A 22,477-nucleotide genomic window follows, 5' to 3' on the forward strand; every position below is an offset into this window, starting at 1 on the left:
GAGAGACCAATTCTCACCTTCAGTAAGGGAGGGCACCCCTTGAGCAGCCTTGGGGCCAACAAACTGCAGGGATAACATGTCCTCCACCAGGACACAATGAAAGGGACACAGGCCAGGCAAGAACATACTCTGAAAAAGGGCAGCAGAGGACTCCTGGGCATCCAGCTAGGACCTGCAGGTGTCCCATATGGGGATGTTAGAGAACCCAGGAACCACTACACACTGCTGTGTCCGTCCTCAGGTTGCTCAGCAACTGCCTTTCATCATCCCTTGCCCTTTTCTTTCAGGAGAGGCTGGTTCTCCCTTAACCATTCTCCCATCCAAGAGCAAAATTTTTACAAGTAGAGAACAAGACACACCTCTGACCTTCTGCAAGCCAACCTCTGGCCTTGGGGTTGAGCCTAAGGCTTGCCTAGGAGTCCCACCACGCCTGTGACCACCAAGCTCCACAGGGGCTGAAGGTACCCACGTGCTGTCCCCACCCAAGCCAGGCAGTGAGACTGCTAAAGACACACAGTGCCATGTTTATATGATCACCTCCCAGGGCCTTGCTGGAGGGTGCGACTGCAGACCCACACCTGTGGGGGGGTGTCAGACACAGAAAGCGATGCTGTTGAGGGACTGGGACCTGGAGGTGCAGAGGCAGGCGGGGGAGGTGTTACACAGCGCTCTCCCAACTCCCAGGGGCATTGCGCGGTGCCGGACAGCCAAAACCAGGCTGCTCGGACATGAACAGCAATGCTAGGAAGAGGCAACACCAGCCCAGTCACAAAATCCATGTCAGTCAAGCTGCCACCTCCACCAGAGCCCGAAAACCTACCCTGGGATGGAGACCACCAGGATATAACACTAAAGCAGATGTTAAATTTCTTCTTTCCTTTCCGCCTTTGAGCTGAGGATCCTGACAACCCCATCTCCTCAGACCCTCTTCCCAGCCCCCTCCCAGCAACACCAAGCCTGGCAGATACCTTATGGCAAGTAATTTTACGTTATTCTGCATTTACACAAAAATAGAGCAATTCTATATTTATAGAGATTTATAGCCGGTTCTGTGCTGGAGGAGTTATTGAGCAAGGCCAGGAGCTGTGGGCGGTCCAGGCTCCCAAGCAGCCGGCTGCTTCTCATTTCGGCATTTCCAACATACAAAAATTAAAGGCATTCGTCTCCGTCTGGTTTCTTAAATAGATAAGGGGGGAATGAACGGACAGTATGTACAGAGGGGCAGTGGCAGGGCCCCGAGTGCCCTCCGTCCCCAGCCTCATGCCTGCCGCCCGGGGTCAGTGAGGCCGGCTGCTGGACTCTGAGGGCTGCCGCTGGCGGGGAGGAGTGTAGCCGTTCAGGTAGCCATTGCTCTGGCGTTTGCTGAGTCCTCCGTTAAGAATGTCCTGGATGTGCTGCACTATCAGGTTTATGGCCACTGTGAGCGAAAAGGGAGGGAAACACAAGGGGAGAGAGATTGCATTAGGATCGTTGCGAGTACAATAGAATCATAGAATCTTTTTGCTTGGAAGAGACGCTCAAGATCATCTAGTCCAACCATTAACACAGCTCAGGCACTAAACCGTGTCCCTAAGAACCTCATCTATGCATCTTTTAAACCTCTCCAGGGATGGTGACTCCACCACTGCCCTGGGCAGCCTGTTCCAATGCCCGACAGCCCTTTCTGTGAAGAAGTTTTTTCCTAATACCTAATCTAAACCTCCCCTAGGTAAAGAAACTAGAGGGAAGCGAGAGATGATGACCCCCCAGCTGTCTCCACTGCTCCTATCCCCTCCTCTCACATGGTGGGGAGCTGCAGGAGCTGCCCCACTGGCACTTCATCCCTCTGAGCCCAGCACTCAAGCCAGTATGGTCAGGCTGATTCCAGACAGGTGTTTGTCCCAGCTGCACATCTGGCCTTGGAGAAGCACATTTCCCTTTGTGTGGGTCGAAGCGGGTGTTTGCCTGGAGGCACTTCACATAGATGGGCTCCCAGGCTTGTTCAGAGGAGCACAAACTCCCACTCACTAATGCTCCAGGCGGGAGGAAAGGGGAGAGGCTCATCTCAGCTCGTGTGGGAATAACATTCTCTTGGGTGGCAGTGGCCTGAGTCACCTCCGTGGCAGGTCCTGCTACCTCCTACCTAACTCTGCTGCAACAGCACAAAGCTGGCTGCCAGCACATAATGACAAGGTCTGGTTCCACTCACCTTCATTATCTGCTCCCCTGGGAATGATCACGTCGGCATACTTCTTGGTCTGAGAGGAGAGAAAGCACTGCGTTACAGGGAAAGTGGAGGGAAACCAGGCTGGGGCACTGTCCCTGCTTCCTGGGGCAGGTCCTTCCCCTCCCCTTGCCAAACCCACACCCACTGGGAGGTAGGACATTGGTGATAATACACTTCGGGTGCTCTTGTTTTCTGCTCTGCGTTTCAAGGGCCACACTTTGCACCTTGACTCCATTTTAACAAGCTCATACAGATTCCAGTAAGAGGCATCTTAACAAAATCTGAAATTTAAAAGCCTCATGATTGCAAGACTCCAGCAGCTGATGCTTTTGGGAACAACCTCCCTGCTGAATCAAGCCAGGCTCGGTACCAGAGCAAGGGCCGTGCGGACATGTGGGGCACAGCCACTGATCTGCTTGGGATGGGGGGACAATTTTCTACCAGCACTGTTTGCAGAAAACCTCTGATTTGGGACATCAGTTTGACCTATTTTCACCTGCAGGTGCCAGTCTCAGTTTCCTCCCATGTATTTTGTGTCAGCTTTTACAGTTCACTCCAGTTTTACGTCCTGACAGCCAAGGTCTACCATGGTAAACACGGAGCCCGCTGGGCAAAGGGCATCATCTGACACCTCCAGGTGCTTCCAGCTATATCAAAAATCACCAGGACATGCCGGGCCATTGCTGAACCAGCTGGCCCAGAGCTGGTTTAGGAGTCGAGTAACAGCAACAGTGGGTGCTGAGCCTGTTCAACATCCAAATGCAATTGCTTTGCAGCTGAGCCCACCACCAGCTTGGAAGTGGGAGCAGACCACTGCAAAGCCAGTGCGTAGGGACAAAGCAGTTGTTTTCCACCCTTCTTGTTTTATATTTCATCCTCCTGCAGACTCTTCAACAGAAGAGACTGATGCAGCATCCACTGCTTTGTAAAGCTGTGGATTTACCTTGCTGGGGACTTGCAAGGAGGGGAGGTACCAAGCTGGACCTTTCTGGGATTAGAGTGGAATTGGACCTTGGTTCCCACAGCCACATCTGAGTGAGACAGGGAAAAGTGTGCTGCCCACAAGCCAGAAAAATTATCTTGCAGCACAGAAAAATATCAGCTCCTCCTACGGGAAGGGGCAGAGCTGGCCACACCGGCAGGCACAGAGATGTTTCTGTGGCCAGGGCCTGAGACTGGAAACAAGTTCAACTCCTGCCTGTGCTGCTGGCCAGCAGTTCCCAAAGTGGACTCTCCTGGCTCAGTTCTTCCAGAATAAGAAGAAATTCCTCATATTTGCTTGAAAAGCCTTGAGAACCAAGGAGCAGGCTCCTCTCCACGAGGACCAGGAGAGATGTTTGATGTCCTGCAAACGCGGTATTTCACCTGCAAGTTCTGCAGGACTGCAGCAGCATGCAGAGACCCTGCCTGCTAGGGAGTCATGCCTTGGCTCCCAAAATCTTTCCTTTCCCCAGGCAGACCTTGCAACCCTGTGTGCTCCACATTTTGACTTCACCAGCCAGGAGGTGTGACCCAAAAGGCCACATGCCACAGCACAGAGCAAAGGAAGAAGCTCCTCTGCTTTCCCAAGCATGCAGCCAGCAAGAAGCCAGGAGCAGCAGGGTGAACAGGGCAGGCAGGACAGCCCAAAACAGGAGGCAGACACAGGGGACACCACCTGGGGACAGGGATCTCCCCTTCCCTGGCTAGATGCAGCCAAGGATCTTCCCTCCCAGGCTGGTGTCTGCTGAGCTGCCTGGTGTTGGTTTGTCAGACCCTGTGCAGGGAGGGGTTTATCTTGCTGTGTCAGCCTTCCCATTGGGGAGGGTGATCTCACCAGGAAGGCAGTGGCTGTATAAATACTCTCCATCTTGCCCTAGATCCCCATTTTGGCAGTGCCCGCATGGAGGGAGCAAGGCAGGGCAAGGCTGACCTGAGCTCTGGGGCACAAAAGGCTCCTGCCTGAGGAACTGGGAAGGGTATGGGACATTTTTGGCAGACTCCTGTGGGTGTCACTCCCCTTACTTACTGGCAAACAGAACTCCTCGAAGGCAGGCTTGACAAAGGTGATGTACTGAGATAAGATTTGCTCGAGGTCCCTCCCTCGCTCGCTGATGTCTCGTAGCACTGCGGGGAAGATGTCAAAGCACAGTCAGGAGCCGAGACATTAATCATTCCATCCTCCTTCACTTCAGTACAGGCTTTGGCCAGCCACTGGGTATTTTCCCTGAGGTCTCTGTTCCTGGAAGTTGCTGCCCACATGTATGAGCACACCCCAGCCCAGCTACATGCTTTTAATCCACTTTCCCAGTAGCCAAGGGCTGGCTGACCAGACCAAGGGCTTTTCTTGGCCTCCCTCCCTCCTCAGCTCTGCAAGCTGTAATCAGTGCCACCTCAGTCCTGACTGTTCCCAGCGTCAGCCCTTGTGTCCCTCCTGTCACTCTGCCTTGCCCCAAGGATGGCATATTCTCCCAGTCATCCCAGTGCAGAGGTGCCCAAAGAACAGAAAAATCATAGAATCATAGAATGCCCTTAGTTGGAAGGGACCCACAAGGATCAGAGTCCAACTCCTGTCCCTGCATAAAGCAGCAGGGTTCACCCATACACATATTAAGGTGCAGTTTAAGTCAGGTCTGCAGAGGTGACGAGAGTAAAACTCACCCACCTGCCCAGCTCTGTCAGGCTTCAGCCTGGAAAAGGTTCCAGGGACACCTTGTTGTGGCTTTTCTGCACATTAAAAGAGCCAATAGCAAAAATGGGGACAGACATTTTAGCAGGCCCTGTTGCAACAGGACAAGAGGTAATGGCTTTAAAACAAAGGAGGGGAGATTCAGGCTGGACAGGAGGAAGACATTTTTTACACTAAGGGTGGTGAAACACTGGCCCAGGTTGCCCAGAGAGGTGGTGGATGAACCAGCCCTGGAGACATCCCAGGCCAGGCTGGACGGGGCTCTGAGCAACCTGAGCTGGTGAAGATGTCCCTGCTCATGGCAGGGGTGGCACTGGGGGAGCTTTGAAGGTCCTTTCCAACGCAAACTGTTCTGTGATTCTTGTGCTGTCTTCAGCTGAGTGGGACAGGCAGGTGGTATAGGCTCCCACAACCAGGGGTGCTTGGAGGAAACCAGCTCAGGAGGAAGCCGGGAGAACAAGCCAGCCTCCTCCTTGTTCTGCCGTTCGAGCCTCACACCCTATTTGCACGAGGTATTTGGGTCGTTGCCATCTCCGCTCTGAAGCCACTTCAGTGTGGACAAATGCCCCAGTCCAGCAGGAATGCGATACCCGGCTAAGAGCCAAGAACAGCCCCATGGCCAAGCAGATGGCTCTCGGCTCTCCCCAGGGGGCTGGCTGGCTTCTCTGCAGCACACCAGTGCCTGGCAGCGGGCTCAGAGCGAGCCTTCTCCATGTGCCAAGCAGAGCCGATCCACAGCACTGCCAGACGATGCCCATGTGCTTGCCGGGAGGGGACCGCACGGTTCTCCCAGCAATGGTTTGGCACTGTCCCAGTGACTCTTGCCCTCGACCAGCAGCTTCACCACGTGCCCTTTTGCAGCTCCATGCAGGGGAGGTGATGGGGGAAGAAAAGAGCTGGCAGCAGGATGCGTGCCAGCTCCCTGCCTGCTCCAGGAATGGCTCGCCCAGCCCAGCCTCCTCTAGCCAGCTCCATGCCTTCTCCAGAGAGTGGGAGCAAGACCCAGCCCAAACAATACAGAAAAAACAGGCAAGGAAAATTTTAAAAAGGGGACACAGAGAGACTTTTGTTTCCCAGGTCCCACACCCTGTTTGTTGGCTGCTCTACAGCAAGGGTGTATTTACAGCACACCCGGCCTGGGATGGCGTGTGGGAAGCCTGCAAGACACACATGGCGAGTGCCCAGGCTGGAGGACTGGCCCTGATGGGGCAAAACTCTCCTGCTTGCTCACAGGGCAATCACCCCACACCCAAAACCAAGTCAAGCACTTAATGCCTTGTACTACATCCCAGCAACCCAGGCTAAGACCACGCACCCTATCTGGAGGTATCACCCTCTACTTACAGGTCAGGCAAGTGTCCCGAGGACAGACCGACACCCATCCAGACCCAGCAGGCAGACATCACTCAAATCAGGCCTGAAACATGCACATGGCACCTGACCTAGTCACTGTTCTGCAGAAGCTGGTCCGACCGGGGGATTGGACCTGCTCCAGCAGGGGGATTGGACCAGATGATCTTTCGAGGTCCCTTCCAATCCCTAGCATTCTATGATTCTATTCTATGATTCTATGACCGACTAGTGAGCAACCTCAGCCAGAATCACACGGATCAGGCTGCTGGAGGCACTGGACAGACCTTGTCCCTTGTGCTCTGGGAGCAGTGTTTTTTTTGGGAGAGGTGCGGCAATGAGGACAGTGTGAGTTGCACGTACCGAACCCCAGTGCTACTGATTAACAGAGCTGTCAGCTACATTTCCAGGAACCTCATCTCCCACTGCTGCCCAGCTGAAAAGGCCATTGCTGCAACTCTTCAGGACTTCTGGGAGAGCAAGATCACTCAAGCCATGTCACACTGCAAGATCCTGACTTTGGCTACAAGCTGCCTCCAGCTATATTCCAGGGACATAACTATACCTTCAGCACCTCACACACAGGCTCTCCTTTCCCAGAAATGCCAGGGAGACATAGAGTAAACAGACTTGCTGCTGCAGTGGTCCTTACCAACTGCTGATGGCAGGCCAGGAGTCTGCCAAATCACAGAATAGTTTTGGTTGGAAGAGACACTCAAGATTGAGTCCAACCATTAACCCAACACTGGCACTAAACCATGTCCCTAAAAACAGGTCCCTGCATGTCTGTTCAACCCCTCCAGGGATGGTGACTCCACCACTGCCCTGGGCAACCTGTTCCAGTGCCCGACAGCCCTTTCCGGGAAGAAATTTTTTCCTAATATCCAAACTAAACCTTCCCTGGTACAACTTAAGGAGTCAGGTCCCTATCAGGAGGGTGATGAGTTGCCCTAACTAGGAGACACCGGCACCTCAACCAGTCTAGCTGTCACTTTGCAAGGCTTTAGTGATTGATGGTGGGTGGAGGAAATACCCCAAGAATGGCCTGGGCCCATGTGGCTCAGGACCCCGTCCAACAGCTGCAGCACAACAAGGTTTAGCTCTGAATTGTGGTCAGCAGCTGGATGATCTCAGTTCTTAGTCAACAGGATCTCAACCAGTTCTGAAGCTCACACTTCTGTACCAAATCCAAATTACTGAAGCACACACGCCAGAGTATGATTGGGATGCACACATGGTCATCTGGCACTGCAAATGCATAAGGCAATGCCGTGCCTTCAGAGAGCTGATAAGGGGCACTGCCAAAAAGGTGTGTTAACCCCAGTCTGGGTGTGAACTCAAGTTCCTGCACAGTACAGTCTGCTTAAGGGATAAGGCTCACATTGCAGGATCTAGCAAATGCGCATCTGTGACCTGCTAATGCGTCTCCCTGCAGTGACTCTGCTGTCACCTCCCTAGATGAGTCATGCAAGAGCAGCGGGCAGGGTCAAGAAGGATGCGTAAAAAGGAGCTTTTAATCAGCACTGATGACATCCCAGCAGTGGAGGGCGGGCAAGACCAGTTCCATTGCAGAGTGGAACACTCCTGTGCGTATTGACACACTGAGACAAGCTCCTTTCATCATGGCACAGAGGTCTGGGCAGGACCTCTCCTCCAAGTCATCTTCTGCATCCCTGGACACCCCGTGGAGGCTGTCAGAGACAGGCAGGGGTTGGGACAGTTCAGACACAACTGAATTCTGCCCCAAGAGTCTGCAAATGCTTTCTTAGCCATCCAGGACACTCAGGTGCTACATCAGTGACACCACTCCTAAAAGCTGCTTGGAAATGAAAGGCACCTCAAGCCATGCAGACCCTGCAGAGTCCCTCCTATGGCAGCTGGCAATCCACAGCCAGGCCAGCTGAACAGGAGGAGTCCTAGAGAGGGATATTCACATTTCCAGGGCCAAATTTGTGCCAAATACCACAAAGAGGCTTCATGCTGTGCTGGCTGTGCTTGCACAGACCAAGATGTACAACCAGACTCCCTGTCTGCATCATCCCCAATAGATGCCCTCACACCCAAATGTCACCCTCAGAGCACACCCACCCCCCAGGTGCTGAGCAGATCCACCAGGCGCTGCCTTCTGACTGAAACTGTCACCATGTTTTCCCTTACCCATTGCACCCTCCCCTGCTGCCGTTCAGCTGATGGCACAGGGCTGGTGTCACTGGGCCACGCGAGGACACAGCACACTCAGCAGTCACACTGTCGCATGCATCAAAGGAGGAATCGTAGACAAGGCAGCAAAGCCCCCACTGAATCCTAAGAAACATAAAGCAGGGTGCTTTCCACTGACATAAGCTGCCCTGTGTGATGCTCTGCACCGGGAGGAAAAGCTCCCTGGCTCATTGCTAGCAGCAGCACAGCTTTGCACCAGCTCCCATTCTGCTCTGGTCACCGTCACCTGCCTCTGCGACCAGCTGCCCAGATCAGTTAAGTGACACTTCTGTCCCTGCTGCACAAGGCATGTTTAGGCCTCACCTCTGCGGGACAGCCGGGTGTCTGCATCTGTGTCCACGAAGAGCTTCATGCGGAAGAGATCCCGCACCTCCTGGCTGTAGAAAGCCAGGATGCCTTCGAAGAGCACCACGTCGGCGGGGTAAACGGTCACCGTCTCCTCTTTCCTGGCAGAGGGAAGGAGAGTCAAAATATGCTGGTGAAGGGGGAAACAAGCCAAGAGAGGCTGGGGGGGTTGGGAAACAGCCGTGCTCCTAGGCACTGCTCCAGCCCTGGGACATAACTGCTGCACCAGGGGGGTGACTGAGGAGTGGGCACACCTACCCCACTGTGGTGAAGGGAATCCAAGGCATACATACGCTTCCCAGAAGGACAAACAGCAGAGCAGGAAGCAGACAAGCCCTTCTCCCCCCACCTCGGCCAGCTGCTGCTTGCAAGGGTTATGTGTCAAGCCATAAATCCCAGAAAGACCACACATGGGGCTTGACCTGTGGGACCTGCGAGGGCCAGCTCTGCTCCCCTGGGAAGCCGCAGCACTCCCCTGACACCACAATGAAACAGAGCAGGGTCACAGCATCCATGACCAACACAGGCATGCAAGAACAGCTGAACACATGCAAGGGAAGAGTTACAGGAGCAAGAACTGTCGTCCTCCTCCTTTCCTGGCAGTGCCAGGCTGTTTGGGACTGGAACACTTGTTAAAGCTGCAGACACAGAGTTTATGGGAAGAAGAACCGTGGATGGGGGAAGGAAAGAGGGAGCCATAACCCCCCCTCCACTGACATCTGCCTGTTGCTGGGTGTAACTGCACGGCTGCACAGCTTTCCAAGCCGTGCCTGGTATCTGCCCTGGATTCCCTAACCAAGGGGTTTGGAGCAGTCAGCATTGACACTTTCAGATGGCACGTTAGGTGGCTCAGAGTGGGCAGGAGCGGTGGGGCAGAGGGTCTGGGCTGTCAGGGCTGCGTGCAGCACCACAGGACATTAACAGAGGCTCAGCAAGGCAGGGGCAACTGTTAGACCTGGAGTGAGAGACAAAGTCATAGACGGGAATCTGGACCGTCTTCCCTTCCGTGATCTCTTTGAGCGTTTTCACGATCAGCTCGTTGTCAAAGGCATCTGAGGAGAGAGGAAACATTACCCGAGGCAGCTTTGCGACCTCTCCCACCCACCAGATGCTGAGCTTAGCCAAGCCAGAGCTGCTGGCACCCTGTGCTGGGGACAGACGCACAGACTCGGGAGGAAAGCCCTGTATGTCCCCGTGGATGTAGCAAGGCCCAATGTTCCTGGAACCCCCAGATCTGGCCTGCAGACATCTATACCACCCTTGTAGAGTGGTGCTGACAGCCTGTGCTCAGGAAAGTATCTCCTCCTGGGCTCCAGCCCTTGGAGAGACTGGAGCAGCATTTCAGTCTCAAGCTGCTGGACAGACAAGGCTCTGTTTGCTCAGGGCTCGCTGCCTCTGGCCATTGTTCTCACGGGGATGAAGGGACAGCAGCTCTGGAATTTCCCCAGCAAGCCCAGAGATGGTTCAAAAGGCCCCTGTTGTAGCAACAGGATGAAGCCCCCTCAGTGGAGGGGTTTGCAAAGCAGCCTCACAAGATGGTTCCCGCCTTGAAGGGGGGACATGGAGCTGCTGGCTCCTGGAGGCTGTGCCAGGCCAGAGCTCTCTGGCCCCGACCCAGCTGCACCAAAAAGATTTTCAAACTGGGGGATGTTTTTGCGGGGAGAAGAGGAGCGTCTTACGGAGTTTGAGGGTTCAACCTGCCCTTTCTCATCACAAACACCACCCCAGAGGAAGTTTCTTTCCCAAGAGAGACAGAGGTTGTACTGCAGGGGACACAGGCAGCCCCTGGCCCCCTGCCAGGGAGGCACCCAGCTCCACAAGAGCTTAACTAAGCCACCCACAGCTCTTTGCTGGTGGAACTGGGGGTCCCTCTCCAGCCCTCACCCCCCACTGTGTGGCAGAGCCCCGGTGCCATTCTGCATTCACCTGGGTGGTCAAAATTGAACTGGCCTTTGAGCGCTTTGGATTTCTGCTCCGAGGTGAGGACCCGGTAGAAGCTGTCTTGGCTCACGATCACCACCTGCTTCTGGCGGTAGTCTACCTCATTCTGCCCCAGCAGCTGGACGATCTTGGAACACACTGAGGACTGCGAAAGGAACAGCAGAAGAGACAGGTCAGCGGTATGTGACATCTGAGGCACACAGGGAGGATGTGTCCGGGTAGCAGCCATTCCTAGGTGCACGGGGCACTTCTTGCTGGACCTCCAGCCGAGAGTTCATGGTCCCCTCAAAGGCACAGCCAAAGCCACCGAAGGAAAAGTGCTCCAGAGGCATCACCATGGAGCCCTTCAATGTGAAAGCAGTACCAAGCTTGCTCTCTGCCTCACTCTCCTCCATCCCTGTCGCCTGCCCACAGCTCCTGTTCTGGGCACAAACTGCAGCAGGAAACCAGTTGCTCTTGCCTGGGTTCAGCCACAGCCCCAGGCCCCCTCGGCCAGCCCCAACCTGCCCAGCAGCTCCCCGGGGAGCTGAGCTGTTCATGGCACCAGGGCTGAGCCTCCTCCCTGGGAGGCAGCCTCAGTGCCTTGCTTCCCCCAGCCCTGGTCCAGCCCAAAAACCACACCATAGCATGGGCAGGGACTGAGAGAGTCCTCAGAGAGGGAGAACCAGGCTGTTTTCTAACCCTAAACACAGCCCAGGATGAAAATACACCATGAAGAGAGCGTGGGGACTTTATCAGGGTTCTCCGCCACAGCTGGAAGGAGCAGCACCCTCATATCCTGGAGCCTCTTGTCACAGTGAGGATAAGGGCACTGCGAAGCCAGCAGCTGCGGAGCCACGTGGCTCCAGCTGCTGGTGCAAGGTCCCCATGAGCACTGCTGGCACAGGGACCAGCACCTCACCGAGTCACTGCCGGCACCGCAGCAAGCACCGTGGCTGAGGGTCACACCAGACCCCACCATAGCGACATGAATCACAGCTCAGCCTGGGGGACAAATCCCAAAGCTTGCCTCAGTCCCTTCTCCTTAGCCATACGAGTCCTTGGCCACTGCACAACAAAGCGGTGTTAAGTGCATCACTAACCAGCAGCTGGCACGCCAGCCCCAGCCAGCCGAAGCCAAGGTCAGGCTGGCGGGGGAGTGCTCTGCTGTCTGCGGAACCCTACACGTCAGCCCCGCTCCTGCCTCGCGGCATCCTCCGTTCGGGGTGAAGCAGATGCTCCTGGCGCCAAAATGAGCTGCTTCGACTCCTGCAAATTGTGCTGGCTGCAGATCCACAGCTGAGCCTCTCCTGGCCTCGGTTACCACAAATACTCCCTCAACTGAGCGCTCTGCTCTGCAGAGAGAGGTTTGCTTGTCCCAGCCTGCCTGTGGCTCTTTCCATGCTCCCACCTTCCTGCTGGCTCAACCATCTGCTCCCTACCTGCCTGGCAACCTCCAGATGCAGAGATGAAGACAGTGGTGGTGCGAGGGAACAGGGAGGAGAAGGCACGCCTGGCAGAGGAGCTCACCCCAGCAGCCAGAGGGCAAGGCTGTTTGCCTCAGAAGCTGGAAGATTTGACGGCATTCCTGTCCCCAGAGACGTTCTCTTCCCCTCCAGGCCAGGCTGACCTGACTTGGCTGTGACCGCGGTGCTGTGAGTCAGCCCCAGCCCAGCCGAGAGCCTCCCCACACAGCACTGCTGCAGAACCAACCGGCTCGGGCTGCCCGACAGCCATCCTTGGGCACAAATTTGGAGTTTGGGTCAGGAATGGGGTCTCTCTGAGCATCCCACCTTCTTCTGCTGCCTATCGCAGCTGGCAAATTGTGCTTCGTCAGCATCCCTGCCCTGCAGAAAGCTGCTGCCACCCAGAACAAAGCACTGCAAGTCGGTGCCAGTCACTCGCCCTTCGGCACACACAGACACAAAGCCAGAGCCCAATCTCCATTTCCTCTGTTTTCCCACTCCCCACATCCTTCTCCAGCCTGTGTCAGCCCTGTTGCTTGTCCTGTTGCATCCCATAGGTTTCACGAAAACAGGGCATGCGCAGCACCTCTCATTCACTTTTCCTCCCTTGCTCTCTCTCCTGTGCAGCAAGGAGATGCAGCACAGCAGGGTTCAGCCTTGGCCACAGCTGCCAAGGATATCAAATTTCCCAGGACTTTTGCAATTTGGAATAAACCACCTTCCAGCACAGATTCCCAGCCTGTGGGTCAGCAGGCCCCATAAAGATCTGCACCAGAAACTGCTTCCACAGCCCAGGGGGCTTTGGATCAGCAAAAGCAACACACAGTTGCACTCACACTCTCCCCTTGGACCTCAGCATGTGGATGGGTAATAAAATAATTTTAGGGCATCATAGAGTTCCATCCAGTCTTTCTTCTGCCTTATGTGCTCTAATCTCTGGTCTACCCATGCTGGAAAAGTAGGGAAAAGAGCCCTCATCAGTTCTGAAAATCCCCCTTCTGTTCCATACCCCACAGCTCAAGATATCATATGGTGGAGAAAGTAGCCCTCAGCAGCTAGAGACTGGAATAAATTCTGGCTCACACATACATCCTCCCACAGGGGACCAGGACAAGGATCAGAGGGTATCCTGAATGAATTTACCACCCAATGCTCTGGCATGGTCAGTGCCCCACACAAAAGCATCCAGGCAGATGTTACAGAACCTGCCCTTTTCTCTGGTGGGCTTTAGAGAGATATCAGAAGCGATGGAGAAAGATAATCACAAGGACATTCTCCTCTCAGGACAGAGCTCAGGTCCAGTGCACTGCACTGCCTGAGCGGCAAGGAAGAAGCACATGTGTCATCTTGGTCCCGCAGAATGAATGGGCCAGGACACTGCTCACAGGTGACACCTGCATGAGCGCTGCGGGACGTAGGGACAGCAGGGGACATGGCATGTCCCATCATCCCGAGGGCTGCACTCAGCTTGCTTTAGTGGGGCAGCAAACCTCAGTGAGGTCTAAGTGAAGAAAGTTTCTTCCTTTCCTCACAATCATTTGTGATGGAAACAAGAACGGTTCATAGGGGGCATTCCCCGATGCCAGCCTGAATACCTCCTACGGCTGGGCAGGCAGTTTTTCCCCTTGGTGGATAAATAACCTATGTTAAAGAGGAAGAAAAACCAGAAACACAAAGGTTACAAATTTCCTTGAGCAGCAGGAACAGAAACTCCCAGCCCCAGGAGTCGTCCCTCCAAATGAATGACTCATGTACCCCGCTTAAACCCCCTTCTCCCAAACCAGCACACGTACATGTGACCGATGTTAATCAGAAAAATACACTAATAACTGGAAATTACAGTGGTTAGGCTCTTGGGAGACCTGCAGATGCCCAGAAAGACCAAGACTATGATTGTGAAGTACTGTGCCAGGGTGCAACCATCCTGGATGCACAGTAACCCAGGGGATGTGTGGTGCTCACACAGGCATTCGGCACTGACATGAAGTGACACCCTGGGCTCAGATTCCTTCTTTTTCCCACTCCTAACTACTTCTTATAAAGTAGATAACAGTTGTTTCTTCTCTGAGAAACCCAGGGCTGCAGAGGCACATGGAAGATGACTTGAAGATGATGATGCGATGCTGTAGATAAATCCCAACACAGAAATTCTGCGATTTGAGCCCCATCCCTAGCTCTGCCCTGTATGACATACCTCATCTGCAGGAAGATAATATATATGGCAGGGCTCCTTGCCTCTGTTCAGCCCCTTCCCCAGATCTATATTGTCTGTGCATACCTCACCATGACCCAAAGCAAACGCTGATGGCGATTCAGCTGCAGTGCACTCCCAACAACAGGATGCTTTCTCAAGCAAAATAATTCCCCTCCTTCGGAACTTGTTTAAAACTAAATATAGACAGGACACAGCAGCCTCTGAGCCTCCACAGTTGCCAAGCAGACCTTTCCCATATTATCCACACTAAACCAACGCAGGACTTCCCAATTGTGTAGGTAGGGAACCCTGGATCCTCTGCCATTGTTCCAGACTTGCCACACACACCACAGTGAGGGGAACTCAGCCCCAGGTTGGAGCAAACTGGCTGCCACCCACTGAGCTGCACTCCCCCAGGCTTTGTGCTGGAGCTGCTCCCCAAGAAAGCTGTTTCCTAATTGCAAACCAACCCACACCACACACAGATGGTTGGGAGGGAGGTATCCACACACCGCAGAGCGAGGAGAGAGCTCCGAGATGTTAATCCTGCACAGAAGCGGCTGCAGCTCCCCTTGCAGGATCCCTCCTCTGAACCAGGCACACAAATAATCAGTGTTTAAGGAAGAAGTACAGCTTTATTCTGCCGGCAGAGGAAAATGCAGAGGGCACCTGGTGAAGAACTTCAGCATATTTTCCCAAAAGGAAAGAGGTGGTGCGCAAGGGAAGAAACTCCGACAGATTTTTGGACCCCTACTCCTGACATTTATTTGAAATATATTAATTACATTACATATTTAATTCATATTCACTCGTGGCCTATAACCAGCTGCTCAGATATTCTTCAGGAGTTGACTAATTCCCCAATATTATTACACAGATTATCCCACAATCCCTCTTGGGTAGCTCTGATCAGCCAGTACATTATGACTTCAGATGGGAATTAGAGAGGAAGCTGAAGAACAGTGCTGCAGTTACTACTGCGTGAAGGTACCAGGCAGGACACAGCTGATGCTTTCAGCCCCAGGTTCACTGTGGCAGAGAGGGCAGTAAATTAACTTCTGTCCTGGCTTGTAGGACCTATCCTGGGCTAGAGGCTATAACTCTGTGGACACCACTGACACAACCTCCTTCCTGTAGGATCTGGATGCAAACAGGCTTGGCAGGGGCTGTCAGTGGCTTCACATCCACAGGAGCCTGGCCAGGGTGTCTTCATCGCACATTCGTGGATAAAACAGTCTCCAGTTTGAGGACCTAGCAGGATTTTCCTGAAGATCACAACAGGGACCACTGCAATAGTTGCATTTCTCTGATGCCCCCTGTAGCATGGTGCCCTTCGCATGCATCATAGGGGACTTTTACCCATTGGATCCTTGAAATCAAGAGTCATGGCAATGCTGTCATCCTCTCCAGCTCATCTTTTGGTCTTCTCTTGTAAGGTTAATTATAGAATATTAAGAAGTGGCTGGTGGACTGGGGTGACACACAGAACAGATACCAAATTAGGAAGGGTCCCAGAGCATCTATTAAACATCTGCCTGCAACAGCAGAGAGAAATTTCATGACCCTTGCAACCTTTTCCATTCCTAATGGAGCGCATCCATATGACAGCACTGGGACTGGAAACTTGCTATTCTCGTACCAAAAGCCTGGTCCTCCACCCGGAGCTTTCCCAGGCAGGTTCACCATTCCTGCCTTTCCCTTGTCGAGACACAGGCTAACCCATCCGGGGCTGGGACAGCCAGGTTTGTGTTCACTCACCCTGGGACACCGCGCGTGTGATCAGCAGTCCTGGGCTGGAGCATAAACAGGCACGCACAGAGGATCTGAGCACAGATTATGCATGGGGAGGAAAACAACCCCGCTAACACAATCCCTCCCAATCCACTGGTTTTAGACACAGGATATTTTTCTCTAGCCCCTGCTGTAAACTCTATGGCCTGAAGCTGGCTGAGCCTGCAGGACTACGGTAAGCAGGCTCCATAACGAACACACACATATTCAATCAGCAACAGGAAAGGGCTGACCTGTCAAAACGTCATGTGTATCAGTCTGATCAGGGGCTGGCACAAAATAATGTTCTACTAGAAAGTTTGACGAGTCTCCAGCACACATTGACACCAGCATTTAACGAGTCAGACCTTGTGATTCAGAGCTCCTGCCAGCCATGGAATGAACATCACCAGGAAAGGGCGCTGAACCAACACAGCACTGCTGCAATCCCTGATAGTCCCCCTCCCATGGCTCACCCTGAGCTTCTTTGCCTGGCATCCAGGTGCTGACATGGTGGCAATGACCCCCAGGATGCTGTGTGGGACCATAGCGCTTGCTAGTGTAGGGGACTGAGCTCTGTCATCCAAGAAGCCCCACGTGGAAAGGGAACCACCCCATGGTGAGATGCACTGTAGGACACTGCTTCCCTGGGGACCAACACGCTGGCTGTCTCACCCTGGCTGGATGACACCAGCCTTCTCTACTAGGCAGCCAGCTCAGCCTCAGTGTTTTTTGTGTTTAAAGCAGAAGTGCCTAATGGATTAACAGTGCAAAATACACCTGGGTGAACACACGCTGCAATCTTTGTGCTCTGCAGTCTGGAAATTCTCAGGCTGCATGTTCAAAGAGACATTTGCAGCTCTATGTGCTAGCTCAAGATCTAAACGGCATAGCCACTGAGCCACAGTGACACCCATGTGCAGCTCTCACCAGTCTGAGGACCAGGCACCCAACAAAAGCATTCAGCCCTTTGTAATTCTGTCTTTTTCTACAACCTCCTGTTGGAAAGTAGCAAACAGAACCTCGCTTTGCAGCATGTGGGGACAAGCAATTAATGCTTCAGCCTAAGTTTGAAGAGCTCTCCCCACCCCTGCAACCACCCCAGCACCAGATGCTTCCACTGCTGCCAGGAGCAAGCCGCAGCAGTCCTGCTGGCAGAGCTGCAGGGTTCCAGGAGCTAAGCTGAACAAGGAGGTGTCCCAGCACTTCCAAGCTCATCCCCGTAGCCAGTTTGTTGAACTTTCCTCCAGTCTGGCCGCCTGTCTTGCACGCTGCAGTCCTTGGTAGTGAAGAATCTCTTGCAAGAGGGAGGGAAGAAGCTGTTAGCACAAAGACCGTGGGTATAAGAAGGAAACAAAGAGCTTTAGCAGAACACTTGAAAGCATATAGGTTGAAAGAAAATGCTACAACCAGCCTTGGGAATCCCTCCGAGGAAATGAAGCGGTTGCAGTTCTCTCCAGCTTTGGCACAGGAGGGGATCTTAATGCCATGTCATCTCCTCCACATCAGGAGACGGCAGCAAGCTCTGCCTGGGCCACACAGTGCTTGGATTTTGGAGGACAGTGGCAGAAACGCTGCCTCCCAGCAAGCTTTTGTGAAGAGCCTGTCCCAGCTGAGCTGACACAAACCAGCCACCATGCGACTGGCACTGTCCCTGTAGAGGCTGCGGCATTGCAGCAGGCCCAGGACCTCTGCAGCTCCCTGGCTTTGCACCCACCGCAGTCCAGATTTCTTTTGAGAGCCAAACACGGGAGAGCAGTCAGGCTTCTCCATCCTATTTGAGTACCAAAAGTTGCACAAGCCTCGCTTGCTCACTAGGGAACAGCAGTCAGCCTTTGAGTTTGAGTTCTCACGAATTTGCCTGTAAGAAATACCAGCCAAATCCTCCCCCTGGCTCTTCGGGGAAGGCTGGCCGCTGCGGATGCCAGCTTCCCCAGGGCACCACGCGACAAGCTGCAGCAAGGTCCAAACAGGATCCCTTCCTTCCACAGCCTGATTGTGCTGGTACATCGAGAGGGACGGGCAGGGACCACAGAGCCTTTTTCCCCCATCTTAGACTCAACAAAAGCAGCTGTGGGAGGAGCTGTGGGGGCTCTTGGAAGGCAAGCACCCTCCGTTATCTTTGGGCTGCTGTGCTGCCAAAGGGATGTGTTATGACAACAACCTTCAACTGGTGCGAAGGCGAGTGGGATGGATTTGCCGCTTTCCCAGTGGGAAAGGTGTTTGCTTTGCTTTCCCTTCAGGAGCATTTTGTTTTCGCCCAGAGCCAGCACGCCAGCATGGATTTTAGCTGTAGACAAGCCCTTGGCTGAGCAAACCGCACAATCCCCACCACTGCTCTCCCAGAGCGTGCTGCGGCACTCGGCACCACCAAGCACAGGCCACTGTCCCTAGCCAGACGGGGACAGCCCCAGTGCACCCCAGCCTTGCAGCTGCATCAAATGCACATTTGAGAGGCTGCATACACAAGCCCCAGGCCCTTTTTTCCTGTTTCTTCTGCTTGAGCAAGCTTTTTCTTTTTTTTGCCAGCAAATTTCTTGTAGCCTTTTCCCAAAAAACTTTGTACTGGTCTGCTGGATTCCCTTCCATGGGCAGCACTGCACAGAGGTTTCTAGCAGCCAACAGTCACTGGAGGGGTGGAAATCAAAGCTGAGAGACAGGAAAAGCCAGTTACTACATCTCCCTTGCTAGAAAGGACCATTTCCCTACTTTTTTTCTAAGGCTGCCTGCTGCTACTAAGCATTTTCACTTTGAAGTTGAGAACAACTGTGGTGTATTGTACTGTAATCGCTCCTTTTACCTTGCGGGCCAGAAACACAATGTTCAGACACATAACAGTTCAGCAGCGCCAGACACACTGTTATTGGGACAGCTACAGAGAGGTAGACCCACGCAACACAGAGCAGACAAGCCCAGTGCCTTTGAGTCACTGGGAGCTGAACTGCAGGAACAATCCAGCTTTGGTTCCCAGTGGAGGAGATTGCATCCTCTCTCACCACCCCTCCTGTTATATCTGGATTTTTCCCCCTTGCAGCAGCAACAGTGGTCCAAGAATCAATAGGGTACAGAGACACATTGTTAACATGGGCCGAGGGACAGCAGTTGGGTTATGCCATCCTTCAAGAGAAAAAAGGCCCTGCTCCAAACACGAATCAACCCAGAGATAGAAGGCTCTGTCTTCTGCCCACATGCAGTTTCCTTAGCAAGAAATATTTCAGCCGTATTGCTACTTCCAAATCTATTAATGCTCTCTGAACGCCTCTTAAAAATGTAGGTAGAATGTCTGTGCTTCTCTGCAGAGGAGAGCTGATTAGGTGTGGATCTGGTTTTACTTCTCTTAAATAAGAAAAAAGAATAATAATAATTATCTTTACCTATTAGGAGAGAAAGCAACCTACTGCTGGTTAAACCAAAAAAAAAAAAAGCCACTGCATTAAATGACTGAAGAAAAAAAAGGCGCAAAAAAAGAAAAGCCGTAAGGTTGGTGGAGTTGCATTTCGCTGCAGTTCGGGTGCAGGAGGCCCCCGGAGAAAACCCGCATTATTCACCGCGGCCGGAGCGGCTCCCCCGGCCCCGCCGCCCCCCGCCCCGCTCCCACCGGCGGCTGCCAAGGACCATCCCCCCCGGGCACGGCCAGGAGGTCGTTCTGCTGCTGTGAGTCAGCATTCGCTGCAGAATTTCCACCCCTGCTACCCCAAAGTTGGCCAGAAAAGGGCATTCCCCCGCCATGCACGACCGATATCATTAAAATATGTATAAATGTTATTAAATAATTGCGCCGCACCCAACGCACACTGCGGGTCTGCCGCGGGGCGAGCAGCCCTTGGGGACACCGCAAGGGACAGTGGTGGCGGAGGGGATGCGCTTGCTGAAGCCACGGGAGGGTTTTGCAGGGCGATGCCGGCTCCATCCTGGCCCTGCTCCCCGCGAAGCGGCGGAGGGGACCCGGGTCCCGGCCGGGAAGGGGATAAAGCCTGCGCTCCCCCCGCTCCACGTGTCCCCGGAGCTCCCGCAGCCGCCGCCCGCGGAGAGGCCTCAGCGCCTTGCTCCCTCCGCCGGCTCGTCCTCCCCCAGGCGGCAGCGTGCGGTGCTGGGGCAGCGAGGGAGAGAACCCGCCCGACCCCGGTTCCGGTTCGCCCAGCCCCGGTTCCCCCGATTCCCGGGCAGCGCACGTGGCGCGGCGGCCGCCCGGCCCCGCCACGCTGCCATGTGGCCGCCGCTCCGCTCCGCTCCCCCCGGGCGCCCCCGCTCACCTTGCCGCTGGCCGTGCCGCCGCTGACCCCGATGAGGAAGGGCTCGCTGCCGCTGGGCTGCCCCTGCTCCTCCAGCCTCTGCTCGCTGTCCCCCGCCATCCTCCCCTGCTCGCTGCCGCCGCCTCCTCCGCCTTCGCTCTACCGTGCGGGGCTGGATTTATCTGATGAGTCAAGGGCCTTTCCTCCCCGCCTGGTTCACATCCCCGGCGCTGCGGCTCCCTGCCAGGTGCCTGCCGCAGCTGCACATGCTCCGGCCCAGCCTGCCGGCGGGCGGGCACGGAACGGAACGGCGCAGCACGCCGGCCACATGGGCCCCCGCCTCGCCGCCGCCCTCCCCCGCCCGCGCACAAAGGCGATGCGGCCGGTGGCCATGGCTGCCTCTCCCCGCGGGATGCTTTGCCCCTTTGCTCGTTGAGTACTGCAGCCCAACCACCATCACCTCCAGCCAGTGCTGGGACCACCCCAGCAGGACCCCCATTATTTGTCCCCCACTATTTGTCCCCCACTCTGCCTTCTGCCACCCTGGTCCTGCAAGCACTTAGAGGGTTTATTAACGACACAAAGGCAAGAATAAAAATTATGTTTATGTCTTTGGCAAACATGATCCGCCTGGGAGGAGCTGCGTGCGCTCTGGAGGCCCAGGATTCCAAGTCAAAATGCTCTTGACGAAATGGAAAAAGGCTCAGCGAAATCCAGGGAGTGAGTCCATGCGGCCAGGTGCCAAGTGCTGTACCCAGGTAGGAGTAATCACCTGCGAAAATGCAAGACGGGAACGTGCTGCCACACCAGCCCTTCTACAGATACAGATCCGGGAGCACAGCAGATCAAAGAGTCAACACTGTGTGGCCATGAAAAAGGCAAATATTCCACCGGGACATGCACACGTAGGCAGGATGCGGTGGTAACCCTCTGCTGGGGCCCAGCGCCCTTGGGTATTGCATTTTGAGAAAGGTGAGGGATGATGGAGAAACTCTGGTGGGGTCTGAGGAACAGGTTTGCAGAGGGACCGCAGGAACCATGGTGTTCAGTCTGGGGAAGAGATGGCTATGGGGACACATGATAACCATTCCCAAATACATAAAAGGCTGCCACAAACAGGAAGGGAATACATTTCTCTTACCCATGGGGATTAGAACAAAATGTTGCCAGCTCAAATTGCAACAAGAGTAATCCAGGATAGATATTCAGGGACGTTTTCTAAATGTGAGAATGGTTAAGTCCTGGAATAGGTTGTTTAGGGAGAGTAAGGACTCTTTACTGCTGAGGATTTAAAAAAATGCACAGGGCAAGCTCCTGCATAGGAAGTTTTTAATGGAGTTGAACCTGCGCTGGGGCAGGCCATGGCCTAAGCGATGCCCTGAGGTTCCTTCTGACCCTGGTCATAGCACTGTAAGTTTCAGCAAGGGTTTTAACTTCCCACTTCAAAACACCAAAACAGGTGTGGAAATGTTTTTCCGGACGGGTCCCGCTTCCCGGCCCTCATTCCGCAGGATGTGAGAGCGGATCTCCTGGGAAGGTGTGTCCCGTCTCTGCCCACCGCTCTCAGTTCCCCTCCAACCGTGTCCCCGCTCAGCCAGGTGCCCGACACACGGCAGGAGCAGACACACCTGGAGAGGGAAGGATAAGCAAACACCTCTTGATGGGCCCTTGTAAAGTACGAGCTAAGGATACTCAAGGCTTAGTTACACAGAACACAAGGAGAACTTGCAAAGATCAGATTAACAGCTCTTTCGAAATCCATCCAGGGCTGTAAACTAGAAGCAGATCAAATCCCAGTTAGTTTTAGATGGCATCTTTTCCCGAAACTTGCTTGAGAATTATATGCACTCTTCTTCCTAGCTACCGGTCACTGACATACTGTGCAAAGCAACTTCATCTTTTGTTCAGTTTAAGTGCAGAGACTTCAGTATGTGAAATCAGTTTGGACACGTCTCTCTCCTATCTGTTTTTGAGGTTACCTCCATAAATATTACCTCTGCTGTAGCCAGAATGTTTGTAGATTGCACTGGCCCCTGACTCGTGTGTCCAGAGCTATGTATTACACAAACGCTTTCCTTTTTCTCATATGCCAAGCTTGTTAGATAA

At 54.0% G+C, this 22,477-nt stretch overlaps 1 protein-coding gene across 1 annotated transcript; it reads right to left on the minus strand.

Moving 5' to 3' along the window:
• Positions 1-999: 999 nt before the first annotated feature.
• Positions 1,000-20,714, minus strand: UCK2 (uridine-cytidine kinase 2). The gene is made up of 7 exons (XM_065071864.1): positions 20,393-20,714; positions 10,716-10,875; positions 9,745-9,841; positions 8,748-8,890; positions 4,215-4,312; positions 2,189-2,237; positions 1,000-1,417 (listed from the first exon to the last, which is right to left on the minus strand). The coding sequence occupies exons 1-7, from the start codon at positions 20,489-20,491 to the stop codon at positions 1,278-1,280; spliced, it is 786 nt and encodes a 261-aa protein (XP_064927936.1). The 5' UTR covers positions 20,492-20,714; the 3' UTR covers positions 1,000-1,277.
• Positions 20,715-22,477: the final 1,763 nt, after the last annotated feature.

Source organism: Columba livia, chromosome 8, assembly GCF_036013475.1.
Source record: "Columba livia isolate bColLiv1 breed racing homer chromosome 8, bColLiv1.pat.W.v2, whole genome shotgun sequence".
NCBI classification, from domain to species: Eukaryota; Metazoa; Chordata; class Aves; order Columbiformes; family Columbidae; genus Columba; species Columba livia.